General features: G+C 48.1%; 1 protein-coding gene across 1 annotated transcript in view; it reads left to right on the top strand.

Moving 5' to 3' along the window:
- Nucleotides 1–16,287, top strand: part of LOC114018353 (ninein) — a 107,798-nt gene that overhangs the window by 68,843 nt on the left and 22,668 nt on the right. The window contains exons 7-8 of the mRNA XM_043548404.1: nucleotides 1,337–1,452; nucleotides 3,321–3,374. Coding sequence (XP_043404339.1) covers nucleotides 1,337–1,452; nucleotides 3,321–3,374 — 170 coding nt within the window. The remainder of the gene's footprint in view (nucleotides 1–1,336; nucleotides 1,453–3,320; nucleotides 3,375–16,287) is intronic.

Raw genomic sequence — 16,287 nt, 5'->3', positions numbered from 1 at the left:
TGCTTGGGGAGCACAAGTCCAGGCAAGTCTGGGGGCATAGCTGAGTCTCTAGGCAAGGGTGAGCAATTCCCTTGGTGTGGCCATATGCAGGTGAGTCATGTCATATTGTCCAGCAACGGAGCTACAATGCATGTTGATGGGCTGTTTCACGCTCCAACTGGGCATTGGCTACTCTCCTTGCTCTTGTCTGTCGGGAGCTAATATCTGGCTAATTCCCCCACTTACAGCACGTTTTAGTGACAGCCATACACCACAATCTCATAACTCACATGCACTGAAGATACACAGGTTTAGATAGAAAAATGACTTTCAGCAAATCATAACCTTTCCCCATACGTCACAAGGCATGCTTTACATGTATTATCACAATCATATAAAAAAGGAGAAATATGGGGGTTACAGGGCACTCCCCTAAGGTATAAAGTGCCACAAGTTCCTACTCCAAATTCCTACTGTCATTACACAGAGAATGGGCATGCTCGGTGCATGGCACAAGCACACCCTGCTGAGACTGGGATGGGAGTTGAGAACAGGCATGCTCGGGGCATGGCACAGGCACACGACTGCTCAGATTGTGGGGTGAGGGGGAATGGGAACACCCAGTGAGTTGAATGGAGCTGTTCACATTAGCTCTCAAAGGGAAATAGGAATTCTGGCGCTCCCTTCCTCTCCCCCTTTCTGCCTCCATCTGGCAGACATGCTCCTCAAAACCATCAGCTACCACCTTCCCTCCTCCCCATGGCTTCTCCCGCCCTACTGGGGAATGCAGAGTCCAGGATGAGGGCAGAGCTGGTAGCGGAGTGGTAATGAGGTATTCCCAGGAAGACCATTCCCATGCCTCCCACAAGTCTCCGATTATATAAATTAGTGGTAATTACAAGTAACAAAAATTAGAACCATACTGTAACTATGCTGTAATTATAGCGTAAACTTCACTGGAGTTAATGTACTTACAATATGATGTGTATCCAAGTTGTCTGTTGGATTATTTTTCATTAGATATATTAGTTGTTGTTTTTTAAATTGAAACTCATTTTCATATGTCTGTCCATGTGTCTAACCTCTCTCAGTCCCTTTGCGTTATTACTTTGTCCTCCCTGGGGTATGTATCTCCTTCCAATTTAGTATCAGATGCATATTGAATTTCTATACTATTTACCTGCTTTGCAAGTCCTAGAACATTCACAGTAACATCAGTGGTACTGACAGAGCAATGGCTCAAATTTCCTAGTGAGTTTGTCCATCTGTTTAAATAGGGCTGATGCTGTTCTTTCCGTCAGAGTCATCATGACTCTTGTCTTAGAACGATCCATTACAATCCATCTTTTCCCTACAGAGATGGGTCTAGAATTTAAGAAAAGCATGGAAGTTTATGTTAAACGTGTTGTGGACTCAGCTGCAGTTTCTGTGAAATCCGGACTAACATGTGCAAGTTTGGCAGAGAAAATAAAGGTAAGAGTGAGGTATTAAAATGAAACTCACTTTCTCTGATCCTCTTGGATGTGAGGTCACAGAATGAGGAGCTGAGAAGTTGCTTTTCTTTCAGAGCAGCTTAGGGCTCATCCTGGAAATTCCTTTCCATAACAAAGGGCCCCCTTAATCACTGTCCCTCTGGCCTCCCACGACTCTCTGATCACATCCATATGACAAATCCTATCTCAGCAAGCCGGGTGCTACTAATTCCCCATCAGTGCCCCAAGTAACAGGTGTCCTTCCCTAAAGCAATGCCAGCAGGTGATGCTTGGGGCACCAGTCCACCAGATGCAGCAGAGCAGACGCTATCAGGGCCTTCCTTTAAGTGCTCTCCTGCCAGGGAGGATGCCCTCGGGAGGCACTTGGGCCATTGATCCCCCAGTCAATAGCAAAAGGAATAATTTCTGCAGATGCCAGTGGGCGGGGGCTTTGAGGATATGGGCTCTGCTCCTGCTACCTCTGAGGATGACGGAGGGCTCTGGTGGCCAGAGGCAGGACTGGGCAGGTTCTGAGCTTGGGAGACAGGGCTGGGTACAGGCTCTGGTGCTGACAGTGGTGCGATAGTGTGTGGTTGCAGCAGGAATGTCCTCCCTTCCCCACATGAGAAGTAGGACACGAAGGAATGATACTAATCTATAGTACACACAGTGTGTGTTAGTGTGGTCACACTTGCCCCACAAAGCCTCCTGCACCTGCTGGGAAAAGAATCGATCTCTTCAGAATGTCCCAGCACACAAACTGCACAGAGAAAAATGCCCCAGCGCAGCAGAGAGAGGTGAAGTAAAACTTGCAGATAGAAAATGAACCCCATTCTCACAGTGACTTCTCTGATTCCCTCCAGTCTAACCATTTGCCAGCACAGGCCTCTGTAACCGAGTGTCTGGTCAGAACTCTCATGTGAACTCTGAGCCTATTTCTCCACTTACTACTCTAACAGGAGATGATTGCCTGTGAGGTTCGTTTCCTCACCAGCCAATGTGCATGAAAAACGGACAGCCCAGACAGCCTGACCTGAACCTCATGGGGATTTGAAAGGCCCCATGTTACAATGCACAGTAATAATTGCCTGAGCCACAGCATAGCAGAGAGATATGGTATGATGAATACATCAGTGTCTCCCCCCACACACATACATTTATCCATGTCCATGTACCATCACTAGGGCTATGCCTGCATTATGAGGTAGGGATGGGATTCCTCTGCTCACGGTCACATGTGCTGGTTCTCCTCAAGCTATGGTGAGTATAAATAGCCGTGTAGCCATGGCAGCATGGACAGCAGCGGCAGAGGAATGGATGAGCTGTACTGAGTACGTACCCAGCGGTTTCAGACAGGTTTATACTCAGCATAACTGAACTGGGCCTTCACTGCTGCTGTCCGTGCTGCTGCGGCTACACTGCTGTTTATACTCACGCTATCTCCACGAGAACCAGCACACGTATGTGCACACGAGCAGGAAAATCACACTCCTAGCTCGTAGTGTAGACGTAGCCTGGGAGAGTCACCCTTTGTCTCCCGCAGTGGCTGGGCCACACAGGTGGTGCATGAGTCTGCTACAGCTTCTGCTAACAGACTGGTCCTTTAGCTCAAGTAGTCGAGAGGCTCATGGTTTCAGAACTAAAGGTTCAGACTCTACTGTCAGGTTTGTGCTTAGATACAAGATAACGGGGGATATACTAGATCCTAGGAGAAGGGGGAGAGCTATTACGTGCCAACAGAATCAAGGTTGCTCTCAGTTCTGCAAAGTGCAATTCCTGCTGTGTTTCCTTGTGGGAGACTGTTGGAGGGCTTCAGTGCATCACCCACAAAGACTTGAGTCTCATCTTCTGTCATTGTTTGCTTTCTAGGTATTTGCAAACGTCATTAAGAACACTGAATATGGACTTGGTTCACCTTTGGAGGTATTTTGCAATTTTCATCTGACATGATTAATAATTCTTTAATATTTCTGAAGTGTTTTGAAATCCCTGTGGAAGGTGCTGGAAAAAGGCAAAGTATTGGAGATGGAGCTGTAGAGACAGGTATCCTTAGGGAGCCTGAGTGTTTCCACTATACTCCTTTGTCTTTTGGTCACTCAGAATTTTCTGAATCTTTCACCTTTAGGGATGAAATTTCACAGATGGAAAACTGGACACAGAGGGGCTCCCTGACTTGCCTGAAGAGCACTGTGAGGTTCTCAGTTAAAATTTTGTCTGAGATATTACTCGAGTTATACTGATCTCACAGGGGGCCCTGCCCGTCAGACAGGGCCACCACCGTTGGCCCAGTAGAGGGTTGGTACCCCATCACAACCAGTATAACGTTAACACTAAAAATTCACACTTTACCTTATGCTGTATAACTTCTCATGTAGACAAGCCCACAGCCTGTGAAGCAAAGGGCTTTGGTTTGACACCTGCATCTGATGCTTATGTAGTACGAGACCCTGGAGTGCTTAGAGAGTTCCTGGTCCTCCACAGTTACAAGAGAAGACCAGGATGTGTTGCAGGGGGAGTTTAGTAGAGGGAGGGACTTCCCGGTCAGGGAGCTCTCTCTGCTCCTGAAGGCATGGCTCTGTGTGTTTAATGTCCTTGTACTACATGGTCTCAGAAGGGAGTGAATCCCTCTCTCTAAGGATGCAGTAAAGGAAACAAAAGAGATCCCCAGACGACCAAAGCAGTGAGTGCCTGGGGAAAGTGGAATGTCAGGGAGGAGCCCTGTGAAAGCTGCAGCAGGAATGAGGCAGAGCCCGGTCTCGGTGCTGCAATGGAGCCCATAGTGCAATTTCTCTGCTATGGAAGTTTGATTTCGGCAACTCAGGCCTTGTCTACGCTTGCTAGTTGGAGCGCATTAAATCAGCCCCTGGCGCTATAACTCCCGAGGTGTCCACTCTGGCAAGGTACTTCGTGCACCCGGACTCCGCGGTCAAAGTGCTCCCGGTAATCCAACTCCATGAGAGGCACAGAGCTTTCTGCATCCGGGCTGAAGCGCCGTGGTGCCAGTGTGGATGCCCTGGTCTATTACTGCGCTCCGATCAGCTTCGGGACGTGTCTCACAATGCCTGGTCTAGCCACTCTGGTGATCAGTTTGAACACGACTGCCCTGCCCTCAGGTGACCAACCGTGAGACCTGCCCTTTACATTCTCTGGGAAATTTGAAATTCCCCTTCCTGTTTGCTCAGCAAGGCGTGTAGTGCTCTCAGCCCATCTTTCCAGGTGATCATGCCAGCTCCACGCGCCAGGTGATCCCCTGCTTGGAGCAATGCCGAGCTGCTGGACCTCATCAGCGTTGGGGGAGAGGAGGCTGTCCAGTCCCAGCTGTGCAGCAGCAGGAGGAATTTTGATACCTACAATCAGACATCAAGGGCCATGATGGAAAGGGGCCGTGACCGGGACCCAGTGCAGTGCAGGGTTAAAGTGAAGGAGCTGCGGAACACCTACCACAAGGTGCAGGAGGCAAACCACCACTCCGGTGCTGCGCCCCCAACCTGCCAGTTCTGCAAAGAGCTGGACCTGATACTTGGGGGCAACCCCGCCTCCACTCTGAAGAGCACCATGGACATTTCAGAGGCCGTGCCAGCCCGCAGTGTAACCAGCCAGCAGGAGGAAATCAGTAACAAGTGTGCTGAGGAGCGGCTGGGGGGAGGAGGGGTTAGGGGAGCCAGAGGATGACCCAGCATCCATAGATGCATGCAGCCAGGAGCTGTTTTCAAGCCCGGAGGAAGGTTGCCAGTCACAGCAGCTGGTGCTTGGAGAAGAACAAACAGCAGAGGAGGCGCCCGGTAAGCGTCTTTGATTTTGGGAAGGGAGTTGTTGGGGGCAGGTTGTTGGGGCGGGGAGGGTTGCAGAAAGAAGGCTTGGCTGGGTGCATGCCTAGACACAGAATAGGGCATTGATGGTGTCTCTCGCATCGCAGTAATCAGCCTCTGTGATCTCATTGAAGGTCTCATGCAGAAGCTGGGAAATCCGCTTACGCAAGTTCCTTGGCAGAGCTACTGTGCTCCTTGTCCCAGTCAGGGTAACATACCCATGCCACTGTGCCGTGAGCGGGGGGAACCATTGCTGCACACAGGCAAGCGGCATAAGGGTCAGGGCGGAAGCCACAGTTTGCAGAAGACCCTCCCTTGCTTCCCAGGTCACCCTCAGCAGCGAGATATCTTCCAGGACGAACCCAGCCTGTGGAAAATGGGGGACAATGTGGAGTATAGGGCCCCCTGCCACTGTTGGCTCTCCCCAAGACACAGGACCCCAGAGGACAGTACGTCCCTGAAACAATCAGTCCCTCCTGCCCCTGTGGTTACTCACCATTTCAGGGGTCTTGTGGGTTATGTGTGCTCGCCTTGGGATGGGCAGTTTGTGCTAGATGTGAGAACTCTACCGAATCATTGCTCTGTCTAGTGTTAACAATGGTGCCTCTGTAAAATGTTGCATTTTGGCTTTACAATGCAACCTTAAGATCCCAGCTTTCCTTGTTATCACCAGCCGAATGGCTGCGCAGACTCAGGAAGCAGCCACAAAAAAGCAAGGAGGACCTTCTGCATGAAGTTACGCAGCAGACCTCTGCTGAAAATCAAAAAGTACAGGAGTGGTGGGAGAGCAAAAGGAGGGTCCAGAAGGAGAACATGGAGCGCCAGCAAGAAACCACGGAGAGGCTCCTAAGCATTATGGAGCGCCAAGTAGACTCGATGCAGGCGCTAGTAGCACTGCATACAGAGCAAATCCCCGCCCCCTCAGCCCTTGTCCCCAAACTCTTTCCTTTGCGCCCCATGTCACCGCCAACACAGTGTTGCCAACATCCTGCTCCTTATTACCACCAGCTGCCTTCAACACCTGCAACTTCACCGTCCAGCCCTGCAAACTCTAACCATTACCCAGTGCACTCAACCCCCATCCCCATGCAGTTTAGCCTGGATGAAGTGCAACACCTGTTGCATGGCTGTGCAGACGGCAAGGCTGCATATGATACCTGGACATATGCCAATCTGTAAGGTTCTGCCCCCCCACCTCCCTCCTCCCTTCCGCCACACTGTGCAGATGTGCCATCCCGTGTGTGTCTCTGCAAATTGTTTTTTGTAACTTTGAATAAATGAATTTCTTTGGTTTCAAAGCATTCTTTATTGCATTAAGTGAAAGCAAGCATAGCCCAGGACACAATGGCACTGCTAGTCAGTGCATCATACGTAGCAAACACAGACGCCTACTAGCACTGGAACCACTGCACTCCCATGCAGAGCACCAGACATTACTGGCTTTCAGCATTGAATTGCTGCCTCAATCCTTACGGCCCCACGCTGGGCCCCTCTACTAGCCCTGGTCTCTGGCTGTTCAAATTCAGACTCCAGGCGCTGAGTCTCAGCAGTGCATGCCTGAGTGAAGCTTTCACCCTTCCCTTCACAAATATTATGGAGGCTACATCATGCGGCTATAACTGAAGGGATGTTGTCATTGGCCAGGTCCAGCTTCCCATACAGACATCACCAGCGGGCCTTTAAAAAGCCAAAATCACACTCTGCAGTCATTCTGCACCGACTCAACCTGTTGTTGAACCGCTCCTTGCTGCTGTCAAGGTGCCCCATGTATGGTTTCATAAGCCATGTCATTAAGGGGTAGGCAGGGTCTCCCAGGATCACAATGGGCATTTACACTTCCCCTACAGTGACCTTCTGGTCCAGGAAGAAAGTCCCGGTTTGCAGGTTCCTGAACAGGCCTGTGTTGCAAAAGATGCGTATGTCATGCACCTGTCCGGACCAGCCTGCGTTAAAGTCCATGAAACACCCACAGTGATCCATAAGCGCCTTGAGAACCATCGAGAAATCACAGAATCATAGGACTGGAAGGGACCTCGAGAGGTCATCTAGTCCAGTCAGCTGCACTCATGGCAGGACCGAGCACCATCTAGACCATCCCTGACAGGTGTTTGTCTAACCTGCCCTTAAATATATCCAATGATGGAGATTCCACAACCTCCCTAGGCAATTTATTCCAGTGCTTAACCACCCTGACAGTTAGGAAGTTTTTCCTAATGTCCAACCTAAACCTCCCTTGCTGCAATTTAAGCCCATTGCTTCTTGTCCTAGCATCAGAGGTTAAGGACAATAATGTTTCTCCTTCCTCCTTGTAACAATCTTTCAGGTACTTGAAGAGTGTTATCATGTCCCCTCTCAGTCTTCTCTTCCCAAGACTAAACAAACCCAGTTCTTACAATCTTTCCTCATAGGTCATGTTTTCTAGACCTTTAATCATTTTTGTTGCTCTTCGCTGGATTTTCTCCAATTTGTCCACATCCTTCCTGCAACGTGGCGCCCAGAACTGGACACAATACTCCAGTTGAGGCCTCATCAGCGTGGAGTAGAGTGAGAGAATTACTTCTCGTGTCTTGCTTACAACACTCCTGCTAATACATCCCAGAATGATGTTTGCTTCTTTTTGCAATAGCGTTACACTGTTGACTCATATTTAGCTTGTGGTCCACTATGACCCGTAGATCCCTTTCCGCAGTACTCCTTCCTAGGCAATCATTTCCCATTTTGTATGTGTGTAACTGATTGTTCCTTCCTAAGTGGAGTACGTTGCATTTGTCCTTATTGAATTTCATCCTCTATTCCTCAGACCATTTCTCCAGTTTGTCCAGATCATTTTGAATTTTCATCCTATCCTCCAAGGCACTTGCAACCCCTCCCAGCTTGGTATCATCCGCAAACTTTATAAGGGTACTCTCTATGTCATTATCTAAATCATTGATGAAGGCAGTGAGAAGAACCGGACCCAGAACTGATCCCTGCGGAACCCCACTCGTTATGCCCTTCCAGCCTGACAACGAACCATTGATAACTACTCTCTGGGAATGGGTATCCAATCAGTTATGCACCCACCTTATAGTAGCTCCATCCAGGTTGTATTTCCCTAGTTTGTTAATGAGAAGGTCATAGAATCATAGAATATCAGGGTTGGAAGGGACCTCAGGAGGTCATCTAGTCGAACCCCCTGCTCAAAGCAGGACCAATCCCCAACTAAATCATCCCAGCCAGGGCTTTGTCAAGTGTGACCTTAAAAACTTCTAAGGAAGGGGATTCCACCACCTCCCTAGGTAACACATTCCAGTGTTTCACCACCCTCCTAGTGAAAAAGTTTTTCCTAATATCCAACCTAAACCTCCCCCACTGCAACTTGAGACCATTACTCCTTGTTCTGTCATCTGCTACCACTGAGAACAGTCTAGATCCATCCTCTTTGGAACCCCCTTTCATGTGTTCCAGTCCCCTAATCATTTTTGTTGCCCTCCGCTGGACTCTTTCCAATTTTTCCACATCCTTCTTGTAGTGTGGGGCCCAAAACTGGACACAGTACTCTAGATGAGGCCTCACCAATGTCGAATAGAGGGGAACGATCACGTCCCTCGATCTGCTGGCAATGCCCCTACTTATACATCCCAAAATGCCATTGGCCTTCTTGGCAACAAGGGCACACTGTTGACTCATATCAGGTAGGTTTGACATGATTTGTTTTTGACAAATCCATGCTGACTATTACTTATCACCTTATTATCTTCTAGATATTTGCAAAATGATCCCTTAATTATTTGCTCCATTATTTTTCCTGGTACAGAAGTTAAGCTGACTGGCCTGTAATTCCCTGGGTTGTCCTTATTTCCCTTCTTATAGATGGGCACTATAAGTGCCCTTTTCCAGTCTTCTGGAATCTCTTCCATCTTCCCGTTCCGACTAATGTACACGGAGTCTAGGTGGTCTGGTGCCAAAATTGGAATATGCATGCCATCTATCGCCCCTCCACAGTGAGGGAAACCCATCTCTGCAAAGCCATCCAAAATGTCACGCATATTGCCCAGAGTCACCTTTTTTCTGAGCAGAATGCGATTAATGGCCCTGTACACTTGCATCAACACGAGTCCAATGGGTGACTTGCCCACTCTGAAGTGGTTAGTGACCGATCAGTAGCTGTCTGAAGTAGCCAGGTTTCACACTGCGATCGCCACGGACTTCTCCACCATCAGGGCAGCTCTCATTCTCATGTCCTTGCGTCGCAGGGTGGGGGCGAGCTCAGCACACAAGTCCCATGAAAGTTCATTTTCCTCATCCAAAAGTTCTGCAGCTACTGCTTGTCATCCCAGACGTGCATGATGATGTGATCCCGCCACTCAGTGCTTGTTTCCCGAGCCCAAAAGCGGCGTTCCACTGAGGTCAGCACCTCCATTACTGCCACAAGCAATCTCGTGTCATCTCTACTATGCATTTCGACATCATCACCGGACTCCTCATCCTCACTTTGTAGTTTAAGGAGTAACTCGACTGCCATTCATGACATGCTGGCGAGACCCATTAACATATTCCTCAACAGTTCGGGATCCATTCCCGCAGACTGAAAGGGAAGACAGAGCATGCAGTACAAAAACAGTTGAAAGATGGCACCAAATGTGGAAGGATGCGAATGGACTGCTGGGACATGACGCGATGCATGATGGGGAATTGGGACAGGACCCAGGATGCCCAGTGCCCCCCTCCCCCCCTTCCCACAAGCCTCAGCGGCAGAAGGGGAAGAGGTGCTTTGTGGGATAGCTGCCCAGAGTGCACCTCTCTGAATGCCGCTGCAAGTGTCACAAGTGTGGCCATGCCGTTGCACTGGCAGCTGACAGTGTGAACACACATCAGTGCTCTGCCTACTCCTGTCTCTGAGGGGCGCTTTTACTCCCGGCGCTTTACATCCGCTAGTGTAGAAAAGGCCTCAGGCAGCTGGCCTTGCTGGATCCAGAGATTTGAGTGATTCGGGGTGGCTCTGATGTAATAGAAACAACACAAGAATTGCAGGTAATAAATGCCCTTGTGTTAGCATGGTGCACCTGCTGCTGCGATCCCATGTGCCCCACCCCTCACGGATGAGGAAAATAAAAACAATACACCAAAGTGAAAAAGGCTTTTGATGCCCATGTGAAAGGCAGCCAGAATATTATATATAAAAGGGCCAAATTTAATAAGAGGTGCCAGGAACAAGGAACACAGCTGAGACTCCTATTACTGCAGGTCATAGTCTTGCTGAACATTGCAAACACGGAACATTTAGAAAATAGAACTAATAAGAGACAGGATAGTTGTTGCCATAAGAGGCACCAGTTTACCAGCCCAGCTTCAGTTCAACCTGATCGCACACAGGCAAAAGTGAGACTGCAAGAAACCATATAAAAATAACAATGTGATTGTTAGAGAGCTTATTCCTTCACTCTCCCACTTCTCTGGTCCTTCTCGCATGAACAGAGAGCAACAATACCCAAAGTCTGAAGGTGCAAACAATTTGATGTTTATTGGGGTGAACTTCCAGCAAGCTTAAATCCAAGTTCCTTTTTCCTTATTTTCGAATCCCAACTTACTTCCTGTTTGCCCCTAATTTATACAGTAATATTCTTAGGTATACCTTAACCAATCATTCTACTGAAATTTAACTAACCAATCCTAACGTATTGTAACATGATTAGCTAACCAATTATATCCCACCACCTTAATTAGTTTACACCCAGCAAAATTAATTATACAGCAGACAGAAACAATCACAGAACCAGACAAAGACCATGCCAATAAATAATAGCAAAGTGGGAACTATAATGACAAAACAATACAGAAGTGAGGATTTAACAACGACGTCTATAAAGACATAAGGGTTTCCCAGCTGTGTCAATTGATAAGTGAGTTCTTACCAGACAGAAACCTATCAACCTAAATTTCCTTTTACATCTTCTAGGCTCTTTCCTTTCTCTGGAGGTGATAGATCGGATCACCTTCCTAACAGCCCCAGACTGACTAGTTTGGAATGTGAGGAGGTGACCGGTCGCTTCCCAGCATATGGCTGCCTCTGCTGCTTAGCCAAAGGCCTTAGCCTAAGAACAGGGCCTGAGCCCTGGTCTACACTGGGTCGAATTTTAGGTCTACACTGGGTCTACACTTTAGGTCGAATTTAGCAGCGTTAAATCGATGTAAACCTGCACCCGTCCACACGATGAAGCCCTTTATTTCGACTTAAAGGGCTCTTAAAATCGATTTCCTTACTCCACCCCTGACAAGTGGATTAGCGCTTAAATCGGCCTTGTCGGGTCGAATTTGGGGTACTGTGGACACAATTCGACGGTATTGGCCTCCGGGAGCTATCCCAGAGTGCTCCATTGTGACTGCTCTGGAAAGCACTCTCAACTCAGATGCACGATTGTTTGCCGTTGCTCTGACGCAGGGAGGGGCGACTGACGACATGGCTTACAGGGTTGGCTTACAGGGAGTTAAAATCAACAAAGGGGTGGCTTTACATCAAGGAGTATTTCAGGCGGGACTTCACGGAGGGTTCCAATAAGAAATGGTGCATCTAAGTTATTGTTCTTATTGGAACAAGGAGGTTAGTCTGGCCTCTGATTGATACATGGCTAGATTTACCTTGCTGCACCTTCTCTGTGAGTGACTGCAGTGTGACCTAGAGGAATGAGTCCCCTAGACGGGGGGTGGGGGTTTGCAAATGAGTACAAAACAAATCTGGTCTATTTCTTGTTTTGATCTACTCCATCTATCTTTTACATCTTTGGCTGGCAGCAGACAGTGCAGAAGGACTGCAAGCCATCCACATCTCATGGCTGCTCGGCAGAAGATGGTACAATAGGACTGCTAGCCATCCACATCTCATGGCTGCCCGGCAGGAGATGATGCAATAGGACTGCTAGCCATCCATATCACCTGCCTGCTCACCATAAGATGGTTCAATAGGACTGACTGCAGGACTAAAGAGAATGACCTGGTCAAGTCACTCCAAATTTAGTCCCTGCGCCCATGTCTGCCCAGGCGCTCCTGATCGACATCACAGAGGCGACCAAGAGCACCTCGGACATGATGATGAAGGCTACCAGTCCTATTGCACCGTCTGCTGCCACAAGGCAATGGGTTGCTGCTGCTGTGTAGCAATGCAGTACCACGTCTGCCAGCACCCAGGAGACATACGGTGACGGTTACCTGAGTGGGCTCCATGCTTGCCGTGGTATGGCGTCTGCACAGGTAACTCAGGAAAAAAGGTGCGAAACGATTGTCTGCCCTTGCTTTCATGGAGGGAGGGAGGGAACGGGGGCCTGACGATATGTACCCAGAACCACCCGCGACAATGTTTTTTACCCCATCAGGCATTGGGATCTCAACCCAGAATTCCAATGGGCAGAGGAGACTGCGGGAACTGTGGGATAGCTACCCACAGTGCAACGCTCCGGAAGTCGACGCTTGCCTCGGTACGGTGGAAGCACTCTGCCGAGTTAATGCACTTAATGCACTTAGAGCATTTTCTGTGGGGACACACACACTCGAATATATAAAACCGATTTCTAGAAAACCGACTTCTATAAATTCAACCTAATTTCGTAGTGTAAACATACCCTCAGACTGTCACAGTGAGAGAAGGCCCTTACACAGATTCTTTCTTGTATACCTCTATTACTAGCTAAATGATAAACAGATACCTACATTCTTAGAGTACAGGCCTTTACAGACAGGCCTGAATATCTATATCCGAACAGTGATTTACGTGCTAGCAGCATAGGGGAGAGTGCATCAGGCAATATTAACACAGTAAAGAGAAAAGACCCAACTGTGAAAGGGTCAGCGGGATCAAATTTACAATGTAAGAACAGCTCATAACTAGGGACTGGGAGACCAAAGAACTTTAATAGGAGGGAACTTGGAAAAGCAGTGGAAGATGTGGCAAGATACCAAGCCACAGCTGGCAACAAAAGAGAGACAATATAGGAGATGCCACAAAATAGGGTATTTTACAAGAGCAGATCACCAAGAGGAGTGGAAACACTCCAAGAGGGAATGTAATCATTAGATGACAATTAGTACATACTTCTAGGGACTATATTCTCAGTAGAACAGACAACACCTTGGCAGACAAATATGAATCTCAATGGTCAAAAATTTAAATTGAAAATTGAGACTGGGGAAGCAGTCTCTGCAATTCCAAAAGGAAGACTGTGATTGATCCCGGGATGGAGATCTGCAAAGGCCAAACAAGATTCTTTGTGGGGCTAGTAACGCTGCATTGCATGTTTGTGGCCAGTTCCTTGGGAAACTGGAGAAAAGATGGGAAACTCGTCAACAAATGGTAGATGTAACACAAGAAATGACAGTTCCCCTAGGGGGGTTACCAGCAATACAAGGACTACACCTAGCAGACAAGCTGCAATGCATTAATGGCAGAAAGCAAACTATATAGGAACGCATCTGTCAGGAATCAGAGACTGCAGCTAAGCTAGTCTCTGGGCAACCCATGAGTACAGCTGGCCTGTGGCAGGCTGCCTGATTGGCTGCAGGGGACAGCAGACTGGCTTTTAAGCGGACAGCAGCTCGCTGGCCATGCAATGCTCATGCCCACCACTGTGATTGCTCCTCTGTTGCTTTGTTCCTGCTGCCCCTCCCTTGCCTCAGCCCTGTCCCTGCCTGAGTCCTGACCTTGCTGCTACCCCGCTTGCTCCAGGTGATTCTGACTCTGGTCTCTGGTTCTAGCCTCCAGCTCTGACTCTTGGCTCTGGCTTCAGACTATTGCTTCTGGCTCTGACTGCTAGGCCTGACACCTGCTCCGACCATTAGGCCAGACTGCCCAAGTCCCAATTGCCTGACACACTTTCACTGGGCTAGGAAAGCTGTTATTGCCCAGATAGAAGAACTCAGAGACTGGTGTGCGGGGATGGCAAAATCTGCATTTGTGTGAACCTTACACACCTTAAAACTATGTGTAGAGAAAGACACCTGCTTCCTGCAGTTGACAAGGCATTAGTTCAATTATCAGAGGCCAAAATCTTCTCAAAGTTACATGCCACAGCAGGCTCCTGGCATGTAACTTGCTAAAGAATCTGTACCATTAACTACATTCATCACTCCATTTGGAAGGTAGTGTTTCATTCGTCTTCCACTCAGCACATCTTCAGAATCAGGATATTTCCAAGAGAGAATCTCTCAGATCCTGTCAGATTTGCCTGGCATCCTTTGCCATGCAGATGACGTGCTGGCGTATGGCAGAGAGAAAAATGAACACGATGAGTGACTGCATGCCAACAAGCCAACCTTGCCTTGAAGGAGAAACATGAATTTGGAAAGGAGAAGATAAAATTTGTAGAACACAGAATTAGCAAATAGGGATTTTGGCTGAATTCAGACAAACTGAAGGTATTACTCACCATACCCGAGCCTCAAGAAATTTCTGCTGTAAGAAGATTCCTGGGCATGCATCATAACCATACAGCTAAGGGTAGCCTAAAATTCCTCCTTTACCTGTAAGGGGTTAAGAAGCCCAAATAACCTGGTTGGAACCTCACCAAAAGGACCAATGGGGAAAGAAGATACTTTCAAATCTGGGGGGAAGGCTTTGTTTGTGCTCTTTGTTTATGTATTCTCTCGGAGGCAGAGAGGCACCAGGTCAGGGAAATCCATCTCTTCCAAACAATCCTGAAACGAGTCTCTAATATTACAAAACTAGTAAGGAAAGCCAGGGAAGGCATGAGATTATCTTTTCTTTTAGCTTGTGAATTTTCCCTATGCTGGAGGGAGGTTAATTCCTGTTTTTTTGTAACTTTAAAGTTAGACCTAGAGGGGAATTCCTCTGTGTTTTTAAATCTTTTTATTACCCTGTAAATTTACCTTCCATCCTGATTTTACAGAGGTGATTCTTTTACTTTTGTTTTAAATAAAATTCTTTTCAAGAACCTGATTGATTTTCAGTGTCCTAAAGACCCAGGAGGGTTGATCTGTGCTCACTTTGTAACCAGTTGGTTAAGATATTATTCTCAAGCCTCCCCAGGAAAGAAGAAAAGGCTTTAGAGAAAGATGTTAAAGTGTACATTGACTATGCTCTGGCAGCGATTCCAGCATTGGACAGCTGACTTCAGCAAATTAGAGATGAAACGCTCAAAGAAGAGACTTACCAGAAACGGACTCATTCCTGCCTAAGAGAGTGGGACCAAAGGAGTCAGCTTCCAACAGACGTTCGACCATATTGGCAGGCCTGAAATTACTTTCTCATGGCTGATATCGGCCTTGCTGGAGCCCTAGCCATAACTAACGGTATGAACCAAAGGCTGTGAACCAGAGTAGGCCTGGCCGTGGCAAAATAGCAACACACTAGATATTAGCTAACACCAACTAAGCACATTGCTGACCTGAGAGGAACACTCAGAGTTCTGAAGTAGCTGTGAAAATGCATTCCTAGGGGATGCTACAGGGACGCACAGACCCCTCATAAGATAAGGAGAGAATGAAAGGATAATGGATGGAGATGTTTTGTTTGAGCTAGACACCTACCATAGAGCTTCTTGGGGTCACATGACCTTTGCACCTGGCAAGAGTTCCCTTTTACCCACTGCAAATTCCCAGCATCCAGAGGGGCAGGCTTTCAGAGGCATTTTCAGTGCTGTTTCCCCACCCACCCCAGCACCAGAAAATCTGACTTGCTGCCTTTGGGACCAGGCTTCCCCACACATGGTCTGAGCTGCATGGCCAGTCATCCCTTCTTTGAAAATCCTCCTGCTCCCCGTAGTTTGGGTCCTGATTGCCCAAGGGCCACCTAACCCTCTGGTTACACTGTGTCAGGTGCAGTCGGCTCAGGGGCTCGAGCTAAGAGATCCTGATTCGAATCAGGCTACCGGCCAATTGCTTCCCTGAGAGGGCTCCAGAATCGCCCCTGAGATCTGCCAGTCCTGAAACACAGGAGCAGAGATTGTTCTGGCCTTGTTCCTACTATGCCCCCTGGGCTGAGAAGCCAGGTCTGGTGGTTACACCGCCTATATGCCAGCAGCGCCTTTCTGGAGGGCCAC

The sequence above is a fragment of the Chelonia mydas genome, chromosome 6 (genome assembly GCF_015237465.2).
Source record: "Chelonia mydas isolate rCheMyd1 chromosome 6, rCheMyd1.pri.v2, whole genome shotgun sequence".
Classification (NCBI taxonomy): domain Eukaryota; kingdom Metazoa; phylum Chordata; order Testudines; family Cheloniidae; genus Chelonia; species Chelonia mydas.
The sequence above is the reverse complement of the archived record's forward strand: the minus strand, read 5'-3'. Positions and strand labels throughout refer to the sequence as shown.